We start from the raw sequence: 22955 nt of genomic DNA, 5'->3' as shown, positions 1-22955 counted from the left end.
TACCAAATGTCAAGCTTTCTTGAACGGTTAGATAAAACAGCGATTTTTCGCTCTCTCATCTCGTGTGGATGTGAGTAAGCCACCTCCTGCCAGTGATTGATAATGCTCCTCATTATTTGTGCCATTTCATCTTTGGCCTGACAGATTTCGGTAACATATAGCACAACTTCTCCAATCATTTTGTCTGCTTAAACCCTCCTTTCTCAGATGTGCCTTCATCTAATCAACAACCGATGGATAGAAACAATCCTTGCCCCTTTTTTTATTTTATTTTTCGATAATCTGTTTGACTCGATTCATGTATGTTACAAAATGGAAGAAAAGATCTGTCGCTACCTCTGTTTTATCTCAACTTCAAAAAGCATCATAAAAGTGGCCCACACAACATGTTTCAGGTGTTCGTAAGCCGTACGGTAGCTTTGTGTGACCGAAATTAAAGTTGTTACTCTCTGAAAATCTTGACATCTTCCTTCATGAATGAATCATTATTTTAAATCAGATCTTTACAATGAATCGGTTGGTCCAATTTGGTCTTTTTTGTGTTCTATGGAAGAGAGTCCTGTTGGTTTGGAACAACATTAGGGTTGTGACAATATTTTCATTTTTGGGTGAGCCTTCTTTTTTAAGGCGTGCTGTAGTACCTGCATGCCCGCTAAACTTAATTCTTTCAAAATGGTCCAACCACTTGCGGTAAGCTTATAGGCCTAATTATATTTTGTCTTGCAGGAAATGGTATACTCTTGCAAAGCTAGCCAGTTGTATTGAGCCATTTTCAGCCTTTTTTAATTCAATAGGTCAAAATATAATTGAATGGCTGCATTACAAAGCCTTTGGAGGATGGATGCCAGTTATTTGGTCACCTGCCATAGTTTTTCAAAGCCACATTGTCTGCTTTGGGGAGTAACTCATTACAAAGGGTAATTAAATAAATAGTAATTCAAATGAAATACATTTTTCAGGAGCATGGTAATTCAGCTTGTCCACTAACAAGCTACTCTTTCCAACAAGAAGCAGGGTAGCATGAAAAAACCCTTCACTACGTAGTATTGCGGTCACAGCTTTACAGACAAGCGAGCTGAAGCAATAATCAAACACATTCTCATGCACTGTATGGGCAATGTGTACAACTCCTTCAAATTAACAGGTTTTTCTATTCCAGTACAGATCTGTGATGACAGATAGTTCTTCTGTGTTGTAGAAGAACTTGACTGGTCTGCACAAAGCCCAGACCTGAAACCTATTAAACACATTGAAATGAATTGGACCGCCGCAGATGACAAGCCAGACCCTGTCACTCACCATCACTGCCTGATCTCAATGATGCTCTTTAGTCTAAATGGGAGCAAATCCCTAACATCTAGTTGAAGGCCTTCCCAGGAGAACTAAAGCTTTTATAGCAGAAAAACGGAGGGATTAATGATTTTTTTTGCCTTGCTTTTGAAATTAAATGTTCAAAGACACAAGAGTATCAGTGAGGTCAGGCACGGATGTTTGGTGTTGGAATCTGCCTCACTGTTCCAGTGTATCCCAAAGGTGTTCAATAGAGTTTCAGGTCTGGGCTTTGTGCTTTTTTTTCTTTCTTTTTTTTTAGAGAGAGAGAGTAGCTTGACTGTAGTTGACCTACTTTAAATTATAAGTAGATTTGGTAGCTGTAGTTTCAAAGTGGATTCCCCAGCAGTGCACATTATGGTGATCTGTTATAAACAATATTCAATATTTTCTATTAAAACTTTTGCTTTAAAAGCGACTTTATACAATTGGCCAATAATATAATTTTTTTTACAAGTCTTTCTTTCTTCAATTTTTACGTTAAAATAGAGCTCTGCATAATCCCACCATTTTTCTTTTCATGTGTACAAAGCTGCAGAGAAAACTGTGATGAATAATTTTAGTGAGAAGCTCTGGCATATCTATTATAAACAGAGAACTCGAAAGGCCCTGGAGCATGACTTCATTCACCTGGGAAAAAGACCAAGGCAGCACTCTTATACAGAGCTGCTGTTTTACAAAATCCCATTTCTTGCTGTATTAGTCAGTCCTTTTCTGTAACTTTATAGGCTTACCAAAAACGCCCTAAATATTCCCATTTTTACGATGATGGAGCGATCAGTCCTGCTGAGAAAAAAAGGCACATTTCATGACTAATTCCTCCTATTTAGGCCCTGATTAAATTAACGATTTGTTCTAACTAGCTGCATTCTTGCTGATCATGTTGTGAAATGCGAATGGAAATAATTCGATGCATGATACTGATTTGTTAATGTATGTAGTGCATTACTCATTTTCTCATTTCTCATAATGTGCTAATGCAGTTAAACATGGTCTTTGGCTTAAGGATGTTGAGGACCCCAATCATTACTCCTAGAAAGTGAAGCCTTTTAAAGGAAGTGCAGACTCAGCGAGTGTGACTAAATGACTTTAAAAAGATTACAGTACAGTCAGTGGATGAGAATGAATCAGTGTAAGGTGCCCGGGTCAGTCGTGTTAAAGTGTTACTGGAAATCAGGATGCACAACAGCTTGAGCCATTTTTTCTTCTGGATGTTGGATTATATCTGATGCATACTATATGTATTTTATTTTGTGCTTTTTGTCAGATTTGTGAAATTTGTGGATGGGTAAAAATCACTAATATTGACCAATTCAATGATTTAGCCACTAATACGATCTAGAGTCATAACAGATATATATCACAAATATTAAAGACACAACAATAATAAAAAAAAAAAAAATTACTTACCCTCATGTCATTACAAACCTGTATGACTTTTGTGACTGAAAAAACACTTCTTCTTTTTTTTTCATTGTAAGGATTATGAAACATATTCTCTATTCTTCATTTGAATGATATGAGGGTAAGTAAATGATGACAGCATTTTTATTTTGGGGTTAACAATCCCTTGCAATTTTACATAGGAAATGACTAATATGTTTGGAATAGCCGAAAAGTTTGTTTTTGATGACATCAGGGGAAATAAATGAGAATCCACTGCTAAGCTGCCTGGAATTCATTGTCTTAATGCAGTCTGATATTTGCCACTGTTCAGGAAATAACTTTACGAAGCAAAGAAATAAAGAGAGAAAGAAAGAAATAGTTGCCTTCAAGGAGAAAATATTTCTAGGGATGTTATAAGTGATATGCACCAAAATAAAACTGCTGAACACATTGTAAAATGAATTCTTATAGACCAAGACTATAGTATTAGCTAACGGAGTGGAATGCATGTCACAAGGCCCGAAACCACAGTTCTTAGCCCATTTTATTGGGCATAGTTCTCATTAGAGCAGCTCTTTAAATGGCCATTTTCATGTGACCCAAATTGCTGACGGGGCTGTACCATAATGGCCCATTTGGATGAAAACTAATGAGAAGAAAAATGCAATAGCCATAGATTATCTGTCAGATGCTTGTTGCCAATCCATCATCAGGTTACATGATATTTTAGTTCAGTGTCGAAATTTGAAGGTTCACTTTGGGTGGAAAATATCGTATTCCTGGTCTCTTTATTAAAGCAGTTGGAGCATGTGGCACATGTGAAGTGGGTGAGCTTTAGTCCCTGCCAGGCTTGACTGCTCACATTGCATTATGTTTTTAGAGCTGACTTTCAGGCTCCAGTGCCATGATAAATTGTTAACATTTTCTTTGATAGGTGAAGGGAAGACCCCTGGTGTCGGGCTAACTTGGTTCTTTCAAACAGGAATAACCTCACCGGCTACATATCCGCCTGGTTAAGTGTCATTTCAGCTGGAATTGAACATGGTGGTAAAAAGGGTATTTCTTTTTGAAAGCGTTTTGTACATACTGAGCACACAAGAACCAATAGAAATTCATTTGGTATTGAAAAAAAAAGATGAAGTTTATTACAGCATAGCAGTGGCAAGGTACACAAAGCACCTTGGGTTCACCGGCGTCAGAATGAACCCAGAACATCCAAATCTCAAACCTTTTATCCTGTTACCGTTTTACCACTCTTAATGGAAATGAAGTTGCTCTTGTTGCAACAGCTGTGGTCTGTATGTTAATGAAGTTGTGTCACCGCATTGTCTGAGAAGGTTCTCTGTGTCCCACACCCATTCCCATTCTACAACTGATGATGACCATTTGCTCAGGATGTGATCATCCCAAATGGTGAAGAAACAATATAACTTCACTTCCTTCATCTCTTTGATAATAAAGCCATTTTGGGGATGAGCTTATTCTAAAATATATTTTGGAGTGGAATCTGGGTTGGGGCAGACTACAATTTCTTACAGTATTGCTAGAGACTTGGGGCTGTGTATTTACGAACTTATGCAGTTGGTTGGCACCTGAAAAGATGGCCTGCTGTATGGTATTGTGTACTGTGGTAAGGTTTGCAATCTGCAGTTTGGCCTAGCAAAAGTAAACCGTTATTGATGACGTATAATTTGCATTTGTGCATGCTCCTGCTTGTAATTATCATACTACGCTGCATTGTTTCCAAATAAATTATTTTCTTCGTAGAGCAGCTCATATCTGTGATGGACAGAATCCAGTGCGTGTGAAATTGTGGCGGTAAATCCAAAGGGACAAATACTTCAATAAGAGTGAAACTGGCTCTGAAACTTCTCCTCCTGAGTCTTTACCTAGTTACACTGGTAAACAGCTGCTGCTGGTGCTCATGGCGGACCCACACTGATAACGCAAGTGTACCACAGTTTAGATCCAAATAATACAGTTTTAGAAAAATAAAATACAAATTCCAATAAACCAGATGGAACTGGATAAATATTCTGAATGTTCTGATGCAGTCTGACTTCTGACCTGTAATGCTGCCTGAATCATAATCATACACTGTTCGTTCGTTGGCCAGAGGAGAACTGGCCCCGACTGAGCCTGGGTTCTCCCAAGGTTTTTTTTCTCCTTTCTGTCACCTTGATGGAGTTTTGGTTTCTTGCCACTGTTGCCTTGGCTTAGTTGGGGACATTTTAATATTCAACAATATTATTGATCTGCCTTACTTAAGGTGGACGATGATGCAATTTTCTTTTAGAAACAAACTTTGTTGTATTATTTTCATGTTATCACTGTGAAGCTGCTTTAATAAAATCTGTATTGAAAAAAGCGCTATATAAATAAAGGTGACTTGACTTGAAAGGTGACTTTTAAAAGATAAGAAACGGGCAGAATCAAACTATTTCGACCAAGCAATCGAACCAAGAGTGAAAACAACCTAATAGTTAGGCTACTGCTTACTAAATGTCAGCATGTCCTTTCACAGTCTTTTCCTTTATTTTCAGTCCTCTGAGTTTAATTAATACTGGACTCTACGGTGTCTAAGGCTCGACACAGTTGTAGAGTGCCGTTCTAACAGTAGCCTAGATGCTCAAGACAATACTCAATACCTCAGGTGACACCTGAATTAAGCCAACAAAACTGCCTTTTCATACAGTTCTTATTTTAGCAAAGCACAGCTATGTACTTTGAGTGATAAACCCTTCAAATGTGTGCGATTGCAGGTCTAGGGAGAGTCAGGCCCACTTTATCCAGTTTAAAAATGTGATTTGCCTTCCAGGCACTGATGTATGGGCTGGCGGGTGAAAAGGTTAATTTCATTGCCCTGCTGGATTAACAATTTTCAGATTTAATGGGGAGAGAGGACAAAAGGAAGCGAATGAAAACTTGACTTTTGGTGACCTTTAATAGACATGGGAGCCATAGCTAGCCGCAGGACTGGGCCAACATTTCCAGAACGGCACCCACAGGTGGATGATTTTGAACTGGGTCTGCTTTTTACATTTATAATTCTATAGAGCTGCTCCCTAATAGTCGACTAAACATTAGTCGTCGAGAAGAGGCTTAGTCGACCAAACTTTTATTAGTCGGTTAATCGCAGAAAAAAAACACGCAGTCCATGAGGGACAGATCGTTAACGGCGGGTCCTTGTGGTAATAACAGTATGTCTGGTAGGAAATCCAAATGATCGCCTGTCATTCATTGACCTCAAATATGGCTTATCATTTGAAACATGAAAGTAGTAGTAACATAACTTGGTTACTCGTTATAACGTTAACCTATCAAAGTATAGCGTGCTACTGGATGACATGGAGGCGATCACTTGCATTTTTCCCTGATAACAGCTGAAGCAACTTAAAATGCTAAATTTTTGGTCATATAGATAAGAGTAATAATTATTCAAAACTGAAACTTTTATAAACTCACTTTTGTAAAATAACTAAATAAACAGAATGCGCTTTCTGCCGTCTCGGTTTCCATGAACTGGACCGCGTCACATTTTACAAAAAAGAACCTTGCCTCACGGTCATGAGAAATATATCTATAGAAAGCTTGAAATGTCTACTTTTAAATGAACCACTTCAAATCGAGAACAAATCGATTCAGCATACCAGTTCAAATCATAAACAAATACTCTCTGATTAACACGTAAGAAAGGTGCATTTCTCTCTATAGGCGCGTTCACAATACTGCGAAGATGGCGAGTCTGCATCATCAACTTCATTTTTGCAGCTGACACTGACTCATAAATGTCTCCTTGCTGTTTTTTCCGACACGTTTATAATCATTACTTTTGCCAGTGCTTTGCAGCAAGCTTTGTGTTGGCTATACATTACGCCTATATAAAAAGGCTTATTATGGTTTGGTGTTGGCCCCAGTATATATTTAAATAATTTAATTAGTATAAACGTGTGATTAGTCGACTAATGGTGAAAAATTAACGACTACTAACTGGAAACTAGAAAAATCTTTAGTCGAGGACAGTCCTAATAGTGTATGTTATTATTCATGAAGGCAAGTTAGGTAACACAGTGATGTACTTCATTTATGGCTCTGATAAGAAGAGTTTTTGGAAAAGTTAAAGTGGAACTAGCATGAATGTATCGTTATCTTTCATTGCTCCTGTGTTTTAGAGATCAATGGAAAATATGATGAAAGAAAGAAAAAAAAGGTCATATACTGCATATGCCAGAATCTTTTCTCATTAATTTTTTGTTCAAACTGTGATTTTTACATGCAGCAGGGGAGATGAAATTATATTTTATGATACAAATCGGTGAAACTTGGCATGGTTTTAACTTATTTATATTCTCAGGCATCAAACAACAAAGTGGCGAGAAGTTTGCTTTGTATTTCATAGCTGTGCTCATGTCTGCTTCCCCAGTAGGGTTCTGTCTTGGGCAGGGAAGTTCTGCAGTGTGAGTAATTTTCTTTTGTCCTGAAGGGCCAAACATAAGTCAACACTATGTCCCACTGCAGCCATCATCTTGAAAATTTAAAAGGTTGGAATTATTAATGCCTGCACAAACACTGACTGTTTTAAATATTCTCTTAATGAGGGCCAGTTAAAAGTTCAAAGCATTAGAACCGAAGGATAAACATTTATAAACCAACCGACAATCAGAAATGAATGAAGATATTAAAATCACACAAGAACGATCCCAGTGTGTGAGTGCTTAATATAGATAAGAATACAAATGTTTTTGTGTGTGCGTGTGTCGCTCAAAGCTCAATTTGTTGAAGATGAATTACTGTAGCTGCCCTAATTTTCTCTCAGTATCTGAATCCGACTGGTGAATTGTGCTAATGTGCTGGACGATTAAGTAATTGCCCACGTTAAGAGTGAAAATCTTCTCGTTTTTATTGTAGGACATTGTTTCTCCATAATGGTTGCTGGTCTGTTTTAATTTAGTTTAGCAAGAATAGCATAGTTAACAGATTTGTCACATTTTAAAGGGGAGGATGTTGTGTGTTGCTGCTGATGTCAAAGACTTCAAATTGCTAGATGCTTACTAAGTTAGGCAGATGCTAGATATCAACTGATATTAGAGATTTAGTTTTAAAGTGAATCGATAAAAGCTCTAATAGTTTAGTACATTTTTCATACGTTTTATTCACATTTTATATTTTTCATGTACATAATGTTGTGGTGTCTACATTCATTTATAGCATGAAGTGCTTGAAAAACAAACTGGTTTAATACCACACTTAATCATATCTTGTGGTGCTCAGATGTGCCCGTGATGATAGTGTCATAGCAGTCATTTAGTGTAATATTTTGTGTAATGGGGCTTTGCTTTAAAGCTTCTATATAAGTGTTCGAAACTGTGAGGGTTTGCATTAGCCTGGAGCAGACAGCTAATATTGATGGTTCTGTTTGGCTGCTATGCTCTCTAACATGGCTGGAAACCATCCCTTTTGCCTGGAGAGCCTTCCAACCCCTATATTTCACCCACAGATGTAGCTATATAACGCAATGAATACCAATAAGCTTTCTGAACATAACCTGTTCGGGTATATTGGGTAGATATAATTTGTTATTCAAATTGAATGCTTTGATTTAATTGTGTTCATAAGTATGCCATTAAAACAAGCTTAGAAATGATGATTGATTTTGATAGGACCTCATTAGAGCTATAACGATTAGGGTCATTATAACCTTGTGTTGTGGTGATTGAGCAGCAGTGTTATGTTTCATTGAATTGACATCCCTCTCCGATACCATGATACGTGAGTACCACCAGTGATTTTATTAGGCCAGAAAAGATGGATGGACAGTTGAAACATTGTGGATTAAATATTGTGTTATTTGAAATAGTTTTATCAGTTTCCCATACAAAGAAAATTTTCTAGAACTGGACACATTGCTGTTGCTGTTGCATCAACGGCCAATGAGCTTGCTTATATATATATATATATATATATATATATATATATATATATATATATATATATATATATATATATATATATATATATATATATATATATATATATATATATATATATACAGTACAGTGCTATGCATAAGTTTAGACACCCATACTAAAGTTGACTAAAAAGAGGAATAAAAAATCATCTTTTGGAAATTTAACTTAATGCCTCAATTAAAAAAAAAATTAGGAAAAATCCAACCTTTAAGGCCTTTAAAAATAAAAATCTGCCTGCGCCTCTATGGGAATTTAACATAGGGGTGTCCAAACTTATGCACCCTGTATTTTAAGGAAAACATTTATTTATTTACGATACATTATTCATTCACAAAGAAAATTGGTGTCCTTAAAGGTTGGATTTTTCCAATTTTTTTAATTAAGGCATTAAGTTCAATTTCCAAAAGATGATTTTTTTATTCCTCCTTTTAGTCAACTTTAGCATGGGTGTCTAAACTTATGCATAGCACTGTATATATATATATATATATATATATATATATATATATATATATATATATATATATATATATATATATATATATATATATATATATATATATATATATATATATATGGTGTTCCTCACAGATTTTTATGTTGTTATTTATAGCTACATTTATGTCTGTAGCAACTACACCATGTACCCTCTATAAGATTGTAATCATAGATATGTAGCCTAATAGTGAACATAAAGATTTTATAAGTAAAATTTGATATTTTAGAGCATGGCAGATTTTCTTTCTAATACAGGTTAAGCTTGGTTTCAAATTCAGTGATGTAAACTGAGGATTTTGATGCTGGCGTTCACGAAGACCTTCAAACTATGTGCTATCTTTGTGTCCTTCGTCGTGTGGTCTGTTAATCTGGAGTTTTTTTTTAAACACGTCACTGGAGGCCACAAAGCGATTGCTGTGCAGCATTTTCCTCAGACATCTGTTCCACGGCCACTCCTGTGGGGAGGCATTGCCACGGCTTTGAAGTGCTGGAGCTGTGATGTTAGATTTGTGCTTGTCTCACACTTTGTGGAGGGAGTCCAAACTCTCCTTACTTTAAAAAGCCCCAGAACACTGAACTTTTTCTTTCTTTCTTTCTTTCTTTCTTTCTTTCTTTCTTTCTTTATTTCTTTTATTTTTTTTTTTATTTTTTTTGAACTGCTGTCTTAACTGATCTAACTTTTCTTTTGATGATCTTGAGTATTCAGTAATCAGAATCCCTGTGTAAGACCTGTTCCCTGGCTTTTAATATTAAGATGGAATTCCATTTGCACTGAAGGTGATGCTTATTAATTTTGTTTTGAACATTTGGAGCTTAAAACTCAGTGCTCAAAAACAGTAGGTGCATTAGGTGTAACTGAACAGCAAAAAATCGACATTCCCCAATTGCTTAAATTGGCTTGCGCAGTTAGGTGGATCTGACGTTTAACAGTGGACGAGAAACTTTTGAAAAACGCTTGAAGTGAGGATTTTCAGAAAGATTGAAGCTAAAAGATGAAGCTGTGCCGACTATTTTGGATCCGACAGTAATGTCGCACCACACAATTGTGAGTAACTGTTTTATTAGTGGTCACTATTGTTTTGTCTGCTATTACAGATCGTTTGATTTACTGCGTATTTATGCATTTTTAAATTGAAATTATATACAGAAAGCGATCAAAGAACACTCTATAATGGCTGGAGCTGTTGATCAGACAGCAGGAGTTTATCTGGACACTTGCCAAAACTCCCATTATAATCAGATACACTGGACAATAAACCACTTGCTATAACATGTTTGCATTGTTATTTATGGTTAAAGCATTCGTGATAGTGCACAAATCGACGAGATCATTGCATTCACGTGATCAACAGACTGTCATCGGCTACAATATATCACAGTTACATTTACCTCAGAAAAGCCATTTAATGTCCATAAACTCATTAGTCAGCCAAAAAAAGGAACTCTAAAGTGGAACATTTTGCTAAATAATTGCACTATAATGCATAAACTCACTATGAGGTATCTCAGAACACATTTGTTCACTAGGCTTTTCCTTGATTTATTTTATTGTTGTATTTTTTCTATCACAGAATCCATGTATGCGTTTCTCTTCTGTGAATGCACACATGTACTGTATATTTCTTCTGTAAAGCACTTTGTAAACACTGTTTTTAAAAGATGCTATAAAGCTTTAATTTCTTGCTTATTCTTTGTATCTTTACTTATGTTCTTTCATATTTAATGTTTCAATAAATTCATCATGTTTTTACAACAGCCACCATTTAATGTTAATATTTAAAAAAAAACATAATTGTCATTAAAAAAATCATTATTATAATGTTTCTATGTTCCATGCATAGTTTACAGCATTAGTTGACAATTTTCATCTATTGGAAAATTTGGCGTGTACTGAATCAAAATCGAATTGATTCAAAATCAGACTTTAATCAAATCACAAGCTTGTGAATCGAAATCGAAGTAAATCATGAAATTTGTGTCAATACCCAGCGCTATAGTTTCAAGTTGAAAGATAGTTTGACTCTTGTTGATTTGCGTGATTCATACTTAAAACAAAGACCATCTAAAAAAAGACCATCTACTAAAAGACATCAGACAAGAAAAGCATTATTTTTGTACCCTGACTGCAGGCCTTTCGGGTCCATCAAATTGATTGTCCTAAATTTGTTAGAGCTTCCTATTCAGTTCAGTGGCCTTTTAAAGATGCATATAGTATGCTTGCTTACCTTCTAAGAATTATATTTATTAAGAAAGAGCTTCCTGCATGTTTACAAATGTTCCGATACCGCCGATCATCTGTTTTGTTTCTAAGTGTCTGGCCCTGTTTGGCTGGTGGTTAACCAAAGCGAGCTTGAAATCTGAAATCAAAGGCATAGCAAAACTTAGGTCTGCATAGCTGTCTACTGAGAGCATTGAATGAAGTGCAGCTGGTAAAGAGTTGTTGTTCTTTTTTTCCCTGTCAAGAATAAACAGGTCATGTATTCTATCCAACTGTCCGTCAAAGGTTTTAGGTTTCTTATTGTGACTTTGAAGATGTTTCGGTCGAGTGCAGTGGTGTCGGTTTGATTTGAACGTTCATAGGGGGAATGTTTGCTTGTTGTTGCTACTGTAGAGTACAACAGGGTTCCCGAATAAAATCTCATTAATTTTCTCCATAGAGAAATTGATTTTCAGTGTTTAAACCATTCAAGGCTGATCTACAATGAGCTCTGAGTTATTAGTAATATGTATTATTCGTAATAAACGTAAATTATTTAATTGAGTCCGTCCTATACAGTCTCAAACTGCACTACATTTTAAAAGTTTGGGGTTGTATGAATTTTAATAGTAATTTTTTTGAAAGAAGTTTCTTATACATTTATTTGATCAAAGAGACAGTAATAACAGTAATATTGTGAAATGTTAAAACAAATATATTTTAAAGTTGTCATTGCTCCAGTACTAAGTGTCATAAACCTTTAATAGTCACAGAATAGAATAGGATAATAGGATTCAAAAAACATATTTTTTTAAGGATGAAAAAAATATTTTAGAACATTAAATCTTTAGTCAATAAGTCTTTTGATCAATGTGATCCTTGATAAATAAAAATATAAATTTCTTTAAAAAAAATCTATCTATATTATTATATTATGTATATCTATATATATTTTTTATCAATATAAGCAAAGACTGTAAGTCAGTCAATAGTTTCATATTGTTACCATTGTTATTGTAATACTTATATTATCAAGGAAGCTGAAAAGTGTGGTCACTGTTGAGCTCCATTAATTTATTTTAAAATATAATATTTTAATTATTTATTAAGTTGATTTGTTTTTGTTTTTCACTCTTGGCCATAATGGCTTGTCATATTACCAACAAATGAAAGTATTCATAAGTACAATAATGTGAGATGAGTATAGTTCATTTTGACAGGTTAGACAAAGGTAACAGCAATTTAGTGCAAAGTATAGGTGCATTTGTGGCATTGTGGATCTTCTTATTCCCTCTTGCATTGCCTCATTTGCCTAATTGCTTAATTTGCCTATTACTGTATTATATTAGCCTGGCACTATCACAGCACTTTTTCAAAACTAACACTCGCGAAACCCTTATGATGAACCACCTATGACCCAATTGGGCTGTTTTATTATCTCTTTGTACTTATAAATGAGGAATATTTGCAATTTTTGTACATAAAATATATGTGACTGCTTAATTAGTAAATGCCGAGTGGTGTGTTTTCAGCTGAACTCACAGTTAGCAGTGCAGCAAAACAAACAAATCAAATTTGAAATCTGCCATCAACATAGGCGGGAATAGCAACAACGCAGCTGTGGAAGTAAAAGAGATGGCCACCAATAATAGGAAAGCACATTTAAAATTCCTTACTGGGAGCTACTTTTTGATGTTTGCAGGATATGTCAATATCATCCACTCTCAACATCAACACAGTGGTCACTTCAGCTCTCTGGCTCAACACAGTTTTCATTTAGTGTGACTGCTTTGTTGTGTAATGGGATCAGAACCAGTTTTCTGTCCAAAAGCTTTCTGACATCTGTCTGAGAGCGAGGCTGCTGGCACTTTTAGTCCAATGAGAACCATAGTGTTTCTAAAAAAGCCTTTTTCTCAGAGGTAAACTTGTGAATTATTAAACAAGGGCTTGGGCTAGGGGAAGCCTGAGGTAATCTGCCAGTTGCAAATGTGAATATCAGAGCTTTCCATCACATATGGAGAGCCTGCTGGTATAGAATCTGATCGCCACTGGGTGTTTAGAGAATGATAAATGATTCTTTACCTCCTTGAAAAGGTGTTACAACAGAATTTAATTTTTAAAATGTGACAGGGATCTATGCCTATGTCCTTGGGTTGTTTACAGCTGATCAGTCAATCATGTATTATACTAGCCTAGCTCCGCCCTCCTGCGTACTTCCGCTCAATTTTACTTCCCTTCAGTTCTACGTCTGGGATTGTGGTGTATTCTTTGGTTTTCTCCGATAATTTTTTTGGTGGTCCAATCAGCGAACAGAGGGAGTGGATGAGAACGATGACGTTGAGGTCGTGCGCTAGTTTGAGTTGTAGGGTTACGTCACGACCAAAGGTTAGCGATTGGTTATGGCAGATCCAGAGTGACTCTGGGCAGATCCAATAGTTTTAAACTTCAACAGAGTACCCGGCTACAATGAAGTTAACGTTTGTCAATGGAGAGAGGCCAGACTCTCTGTACAAATGAAATGTACGAGAGTCTGGTAGAACCAGGCTAGTATTATACAATCTAGAATATTTAAAACAATATTTTTAAACCTAATGAACTGATTCAGAAAGAAAAAGTAATATAATATGGCAAAATTTATTTGATTCTGATTGATTTGTCCATTTTTTCATTAGTTATAATGTCTTTTCTGCTATATGCAGTTCAGTTGCTATTTATTTAGCAAATATAATATTCAAACTGTTTTTAAGACAACATGTAAATGATTTCATTCTGTAAGGGATTAGTCGATGGTAACTTCTAAGTTTGTGAGTTTTTTTTTTTTAATGATTCATTAAAAGGGCCAACTCAAAAGAGTAATTTGTTTGTCAATCATACTATACTTGTACTGTATGTTTTTAATTCACTTGAGTGAATGAGTTCATAAGAAACATGAATGTTATTGCATGCATCACTCAAGGACTTATTATGTAGGCAAGACAAATTTAAAGTGTAAAAACAATGAGATGGATATCGTTCTTTAGGTACAAGGAGGATTTATTTATTTATTTTTATTTTATTTTTTGTGGAAGTTTGATACGTCAAGTCTTTCACTGCCTTTCAAAATTTCAACTTCTAACTGTCTTTTTTTCTTTTCTCCCACAGGCATGAAAGTGAGGGCTTGTGTGTCTCAAATGTCAGGTAGGTTAGGAGAGGACACCCTCTCTGTGGATTTTGGCTCATCTGCTGTCACCATGATGCTTGTAGTAGATGCTCGGAGAACTGCATTTCTCATTGCCATTGTCAAACTATGCGATGCACGTTATTTAACAGACATGTCATTTCCATGACTGAGTCATGCATCTTTGTTCACATTTTCCGCGCCGTGTCTCAGACTCGCATTAGCTTCTTGGATGGGCATCCTCATTGTCCCCATCACAGACTTGTAATCTGTTTCCTTCATTGGGGATTTGTAGGAAACACTGACAATTTTTATTTATTTATTTATTTGTACTTTTTTCTAGGGCTGCTGATTTTTGGATTATATGGATTACTTTTAAGCTTTTCAATTTACGTTCAAGGGCATTGTGTAATCAGGGATGTACCTTTGAATGCTTTCAGTATCGCCTTAGGCATTTAGTCATTTATTTCTCACATTTTTTTTTGTGCCATGGCCAGTTTTATCTACACCACTTCATAAAATAGCTTATGTGATGTAAAGATGTATAAAAAGTGGCAATGATATTTATTTTTTTATTAAAATTAAATTAATCTGTCCTGTTAAAATTAAAGGTTACAATAGGGCAGTACAAAAGTGCAAACTGTAACCGCTAGACTAACAAATTATTTTATTTATTTATTTATTATTTTATTTTTTTATCCTGTATAGTTGAGGTAGATGAAGATATCAAATGAAATATGTCACAGGTTCGTTCAAGCGTTTCAGTTTGTCAGCAAGAATACTTAATGCGCTTAATGATGTTTTGATTTTGAGAAAGTTTTGAAATTTTAAAAAATCAGTTTTGATGTTGAAATGAAAAATCCTGATTTCTTTATCTACACCTTACATAGACTTTATCGATACTGTAAAACTATTTGTGCATAATCTCATTATTATTCATAAACTAAGCCTTCGGATTTCATGACGTCACAACCAGCATGTCTTTTTTCATAAATAAATTGCACATACTGTACAGTAAAACATCAAACCTTAAACTTTGAGAGACCTTTACATCATATTGAGATTGCTGATTTATTGCTCAAGTGGCAAAAATAAGATGTATGTCTGTACTATCTGTCTACTTGACACTTCAGTGAGACATTGTGGATGTTTTTCATCAGTTTAGAGGCGCGGATCTCTACATCATTGTGATAGATTCTCTTAAAGGACGGGTCTTCAGAACACCTGTGAAGCAGATCTTTATTAGTAACAATTTGTGGGCACCGTTGTATTGCGACACAAGTTAAAATGGAAAGACAACTTATTACTTGTAGTATCCATTCGGTTGAACATTTATGGGTGTTTCAACACTAGGTTATTAACAGGCTTAATTAGATCCTCGCTCAGCGCTGCAGTGTTGTAGCGTGTGAATCAATGTACCTCAACGCTTCCTTTCGGCTTGGGGTGGCATTAGATTAGATGGAGCAAGGAAATCCTCAGGGACTCCTCCATGCATTCAGAAAGTCCTCCTCAACACTCATAGCATTTTGTGAGCCACTGAAATGGGCTTGTTCGGGGTTTGCTGTTGATCCCAGATTTCATCAGCCAGTGAAATTCTAATTGAGTGCTGGAGAGGAAATTGTTGCAAAAGAAGCTCAGGCTGCTTATCAAAGTGAGAAGCTCCCCTAAGAAGCATTCCTGAAGGAACATCGGACTTGTGCAACCGCATTAAACATGATAACACACAACAGTTGTCAGTAATTTGCTAATTATCTGGCTGCAGATTGATGACACTTATTAGTTTTAGGGTAAAGTGCTGTAAGGGATCGAGGGTGAATGATCATAATCGGGGAAGATCGCTGTGTATTTTCTGTTAGGCAAGCACACCATGCAGTTTTATAGAAAGAGGAAAGCCTTGTTGTCTTAGCCTTTAGCCTGAATGAAAACCAAAAGCCCTGTGTTGACAGGCTCTTGGCTCAGTGTTCTTCTTAACATGCTAAACTTGATAAGATTGTTGAATGGGAAAAGCAAGTCAGATTTGAATCTAAATTTCAAGTTCTTTCCTGTGTTGGTGTGAATGAAGCAGATGTATAATTTGGCAGTAGAGACCAAGGACTTTTGGAAGAAATGTTGGTGTGTTGTGTTATAATGGGCCAATATATCAGCCAATCTTTGGTCATTTTGAGATGATTCACATCAGCTGATAAGCTTATCCATTTGGCCGATTTCAGTTCTAAGCTCTACTGACAACTTTATCAACAAATTAGAAACCGTTTTACAATTTTTTTTTTATGAATTTTTATTTTAGAGTAAATATATGGAAAAATAATCCATATTTGAATATATTACTGTAAAAATGCAAAACAGAAATTAACTGGAAGTCAATCCACTGTTTACTAAAATGACTTATATTTTAATGTCTTATGCTCACCACTGCTGCATTTATTTGATCAATGCGGTAAAAACAGTATTATTGTAAAACTGTATTTTCTATATATATATATATATATATATATATATATATTTTTTTTTTTTAAAATGTATTTTATTCCTGTGATGGCAACCCTGAATTTTCATCAGCCATTACTTGATCCTTACATGATCCTTAAAAAAATAATTAAATAATATGCTGATTTGGTGCATTTCTTCTTATTATTAATGGTAAGAACAGTGTAATAAATATTTGTGGAAACTGTGATACATTTTTATCAGGGTTTTTGTTCCAACCTACCTAAAGAAAATATCGATCTGCTGAATTTTTCACACAAATCGTGCACTCTTTTAGTTTTAAGCAGCAACAGTTCTATCACTGGAATTGGGGACAAACACTTAGTAGAGACAATGGGAATTTCACTTACAGTAAAGCTCTCTTCTTCGATATCAAAGCTTCAAGCCAAACTCAATTGAGTGCACCAGCATATCGCTCATATCTCTCCCTTATCTGGACGTTTTTAAGTCCCCCTCAGTCAGACTTTGATGTTGAGGCTGATAAATGGATGCTGGCAGTTGAGTCAGATATCAGTGTTATTTCAGCCACTGTTTTAATGTCGTCAAACACGCTCATCAATTTCAAACCAGAAAACATGTTGAGCCTTTCTAGGACAAAATGACAGTTTGAGCAACAGTGAAGGATGTTATCCTCTCATTCTAGGGGCCGTTTATGTGTTTTGTCCATTCATTTATATAATATATTTTTGAGTCGTTATGTATGGATTTTTTTTAATTAATGTATACATTTATTAATAAATATGTATGTATGCATTTTACAGTGCTGCTGAGTAATAAATTCAGAGTTACTCTACAGTGCTTTAAAATGTTCTTACTTATGCCTGTATAGTTGATTCATTCAGGGAATTTGATACATATTTCAAGCTCTCATTTCTCTGTATATGTATATACACAGTATATACCAATGTGTAGTAATGACTGAAATACTACTAAGGAGAAAACACCCTTCAGGTCATATCAGTCTTTAATCTTTTCAAACGCCTCATTTATCGTGGATAACTTGAGAGAAAACTCGTAAAGTATAGTGTAATATTTTAATTTCAGTGACTCAGACCGTCATCAGAGCGGAGTGAAATGTCACCTCTTACAGTTTTCTTTATTCAACTTACCACGAACCAAAATATGTCACTGCTGCAAGTCGCATACATCAGCATGACATCAGCAAGCCTCTGCTTTCCACTGAGCGGCCCTGTACAATACACATTGTTCCTTGTAGACAAGGACGTGTGTGTGTGAGAGAGCCTGTATAGCTGCAGGGAGGTTTCTCGGCCTGGTCCCCCAGAGCATTTACCCTCTCTCATTTTCACCTCGGTCTTTACACTCACCTCCCTGCTTTCTCTCTCGCTCTGTATGTGTCTTCTCATTGATTTGGTGCCTGTAATAGGCTGCTCCATTGAAGCCTGTGCACTCCGTGTGCGTGTGTGTGTGTGTGTGTGCGCGCACGCGCGTGTCACACAGCTGTTGGCAGGCCCAGTTCCAGCGCTCTGATGCTCACGCTAACAGTGCAGAGTGAGGCGGGTGCTGACACGCTGTTCTGGACTCGGGCCTGTGGCTTTGCCAAGGTTAAGTGGGCAGGGCTGGCCACACACTGGTTGCTTGCAGATACTGGAAAACAAAAATGTGTGGTTGTGTCAGTGACCTGAAAAAATGCTGCTTTGTCAAGTATCTGGAAGGAAGGGATCAAGGCATGTCAGAATCCAGTGTTTGGGTAACATCCTGCCATCCATGCCTCCTCCTGATAGATTTTTGAAGGCAGCCAAAAAAACTACGTCTTTTTATAGTTTTTAATTATTATTATTGATTGATTTATTAATAAATATTTATTTGTATGTATCTACACCACTGTTCAAATTTGGGGTTGGTAAGATTTTTCTAAATGTTTTTGAGAAAAAGTCTCCTTTGCTCAACAAGGCTGCATTTATTTGATCAGAAATACAGTAAAAACTGTAATGTTTAAAATAACTGTTTTCTGTTTTAATATTCAAAAATGTAATTTATTCCTGTGATGGCAAGGCTGTATTTTCATCAGCCTTTAATACAGTCTTCAGTGTCACATGATCAGCATTTATTTTAAATTGATTTTTTTTTTCAACAACAGTATAAATGTCTTTACTGTTTTTTTAATCAATTTAATGTATCATTGCTGAATTTCTTTAAAAAAGAAAAAGAAAAGGAAAAACAAAACTGACTCCAAACTTTTGAATGGATTTTTAAATGTATCTATAACTTTTTATCTGTAACTAAAGAAGTCAGATTTTCAGAAAAAAAAAAACATTTATAGAATTTGAATATTTTACTGTTTCATTCTGCTTTTGCTCAATCACAGCTATTTTATTCAATTTTACACATACTGTTTTAGTGTTTGCACATTGGCACTTAAAAAAAACATTTTCACTGCATTTGAATATGCCTACTTCCATGCTATATAGTAGATGATGTGAGTATGTGAAAGGAGTAGTTTGTCTGAATTCATAGCATTCATAAAAGAGTAGGCAAAAAGTACCCGGCTGAATTCTGAAGTGTGCATTCAATGGACACTTTACTATCCCATGAAGCCACGGGAGAGGATTTGTGAATGGAATTGAAGTGATGCAACTGACGCCGTAGGTCACATTATAATGACAACATGGCAGATAGTTCATTTATACTACACTCATTCATACTAAATAAAACATATTTTTTTAACTATACAGTATGCAATTTTAGATGCATCAAATGTCTTTATAATATCACACTTAATAGTTTTCTCATTCACTATTGATTGGTTCAAAAAACCGCCCACAAAACCTCTCACACTACAACTTTAACATAGTAGGATGTCCTGTTACTTTATCCTCTACAGTAAAAGACCTGGGTGTTATACTAGACTGCAACCTGTCTTTTGAAAATCATATTTCATATGTTACAAGAACAGCCTTTTTCCACCTTAGAAACATTGCTAAGCTACGTAATATGCTATCAGTTTCTGATGCAGAAAAGTTAGTTCATGCATTCATGACCTCGAGACTAGATTACTGTAATGCTTTATTAGCCGGTTGTCCTGCATCCTTAATAAACAAGCTACAGTTAGTCCAAAATGCCGCCGCTAGAGTTCTTACTAGATCAAGAAAATATGATCATATAACACCAATTTTATCATCACTGCATTGGTTACCTATAAAGTTCCGTATTAATTACAAGGTATTGCTACTGACTTATAAAGCCCTAAACGGCTTAGCTCCAGTCTATTTAACGGATCTTCTATCGCCCTATAATCCATCGCGCTCTTTAAGATCACTAAATTCGAGGCTTTTGGTCATACCTAGGATATCTAGGTCCACCAAAGGAGGGAGAGCATTTTCACATTTAGCTCCAAAACTCTGGAATAGTCTTCCTGATACTGTTTGTTGCTCAGACTCGCTCTCCCAGTTTAAAACTAGATTAAAGACGCATCTCTTCAGCCAGGCATTCATATAATATTTTTAATCTTACAGTTAAATCCGACCTCTAGTTTATAAATGCCAGAGGAGAACTGGCCCCCAACTGAGCCTGGGTTCTCCCAAGTTTTTTTTTTTCTCCATTAGGTCACCTGATGGAGTTTTTTCGGTTCCTTGCCACTGTTGCCTTTGGCTTGCTCAGTTGGGGATATTTAATTTAATTAATCAATCAACAATACTATTGATCAGCATTACCAAACGTGGACGTTTTCCACTAGAAACAAACATTGATGTATTATTTTAATTTAATCCTGTGAAGCTGCTTTGATACAATCTGTATTGTGAAAAGCGCTATATAAATAAACTTGAAACTTGACTATAAATGCGGTTTTATACATGCAAATATATATCTGCTTATATGGCAGTCCTTGACATCATAAAAATGTTTAAAAAATAACTATATGGGCAGCAAGGCAGCAAAGCCCCCTTTCTCTCTCTCTCTCTCTCTCTCTCTCTCTCTCTCTCTCTCTCTCTCTCTCTCTCTCTCTCTCTCTCTCTCTCTCTCTCTCTCTCTCTCTCTCTCTCTCTCTCTCTCTCTCTCTCTCTCTCTCTCTCTCTCTCTCTCTCTCTCTCTCTCTCTCTCTCTCTCTCTCTCTCTCTCTCTCTCTCTCTCTCTCTCTCTCTCTCTCTCACTTTGCATCTGATCTGCTACAAAGGGATGCTGGGAATGTGGAGCAGCCGCACACTGGGAAGTCTCTCTTATAGGTTCACAACGATAGCAAGTGGCTACTGCAAAGGCAGCTCGATCGAGCACTAGCATCCTCCTTCCTTTCTACCTTCTACCTCAATGTGAGTGATAGTTACAGAGCTCTGTCCAAATACCTGTGCCCTGTTAAAGTGAGTGTTGTTAAGCCACAGTAATATATATGATGACTTTACTACTGCTTGGTGGCGCTGGCCTGACGCAGCCAGGTCTCAAAATCATTAATTATTAAAAGCCATTGAAGTTGCTATTGCCTCCTATAAATAAAGGCTCCCTCAGGGTTATGAGAAATCTGAGGTAGACCAAAAGACAGACAGATGAGAGAGAGAGAGAGAGAGAGAGAGAGATAAAAAAGAGGACTCATGGCCAGACCTACACCTAATATGTATTATTGTATTAGCATACTATGTTTTATTATAATGGTGAGTATACTTTGCGTAGTATGCACATTTTCTGTGTACATAAGAACTACATTGAGCAAAATTGCAGTTTACAACTATACATGCACAATGGATTATATCCCATTATACAGTGTGCTAATTTTTCCATTTTGATGAACTAGACTACATTTACCACAATTTTTAACTTAATTTCTAATTTTTTATCTCTTAAATAATTTTAAACAAAATTCAAAAATGATGTGAGGTCATGTGACAACATTATACAGTAGCTCGTTATAGAGTGTATAGGGATATTTTCAGAGTAGCATACTTGCATACTTTCTGTACTTAGTTTTTTTCATTATTTCTCCACTATACTTTGCATAGCATGCTAATTTTCTCTTTGCATAGAAACTCATTTGAGCAAAAATACAGTAAATACAGGGTGCTGAATTTTTCTTTTTCAAAGTAGTGGAGGTTTAGTACTTTATTAATAGGAGAGTATAGTTGAATTATGGAGGTGTACTGCTTTAAGCACTGTGGCTCTGCCATGAAATATTAACAATATGAAAATGACCCCTGTATGATTCATTTGCACAGTGAAAGAGGTCACTACAGCAGGACACTGAGCTGGTGAGATACACTTACAAACATTATGCTGTTTTGTGGCCACCGTTATTTTTACTGCTGTTCTCCTTCAGAGATTGCAACTGTACAGCATTTTTATTATATTTTATTATTTTATTTTATTGGAAGGTTTATTTGATATATTTTTAAAGAAATATAGAAAATATATATCATTACAGTATAAGCTAATGGCAAGTTGCCCAATTTTATAGTGGTGTGAAAAATCTGGACTACTGTAACTATAATTATTTCATATGTTCCAATTTTGAAAAGCAAGTATAGTCGTATTATTTTATTTTTATTATTGTGTCATGCAACTGCGCACAAATGATACATATAGACTCGTTGAGACTTTTTTTATTCTTCCTTCTAAATCATTTGGATTTTATTCAAAATCAGACAAAATGGAATTGTCGTGTAGCCAGACCTTTGACCAAAACTGAACGCTCAGTTAGACAAGAGGAGAACATCTGACTGACATATAAAGTGACCAACAATAGCTAGTTTTGTTTTTATGTGTTATTTAGGGGTTGGTTTATCTGAAAAAGATTATATACCACAGTGATATTTCCAGTGGTCTTCCAGACACACTTGTGGCTTGGCCTTGTTTTTTGGCATCCATGTGTTAGCAGTCAGTCCATTCTCAAACTGGCAGATCTGATAGATTGTTGTGCAGTGGAGCTGAACTGCACTGCTACTCGGACTCGGTTTGTTTCACAGCACCAGGGGCAGAGAGAGTGAATCGG

The 22955-nt window shown here is 35.8% G+C and overlaps 1 protein-coding gene across 5 annotated transcripts in view; it reads left to right on the top strand.

The window, feature by feature from the left end:
- The window catches only part of iqsec1b (IQ motif and Sec7 domain ArfGEF 1b), a 175762-nt gene that overhangs the window by 28170 nt on the left and 124637 nt on the right, over positions 1-22955 (top strand). For 4 of the 5 annotated variants that reach the window (XM_081358474.1, XM_081358472.1, XM_081358476.1 and 1 more), the window contains exon 2: positions 14521-14556. The exons of the other annotated variant lie outside the window; for it this stretch is intronic. In XM_081358474.1, the coding sequence (XP_081214600.1) occupies positions 14521-14556 (36 nt within the window). The remainder of the gene's footprint in view (positions 1-14520; positions 14557-22955) is intronic. 5 annotated transcript variants of the gene reach the window in all.

The sequence above is a fragment of the Scardinius erythrophthalmus genome (assembly GCF_964197995.2).
Source record: "Scardinius erythrophthalmus genome assembly, chromosome: 25".
Taxonomy (NCBI): Eukaryota; Metazoa; Chordata; class Actinopteri; order Cypriniformes; family Leuciscidae; genus Scardinius; species Scardinius erythrophthalmus.
Note: the sequence above shows the minus strand (reverse complement) of the source record. Positions and strands in the feature narration are given on the sequence as shown.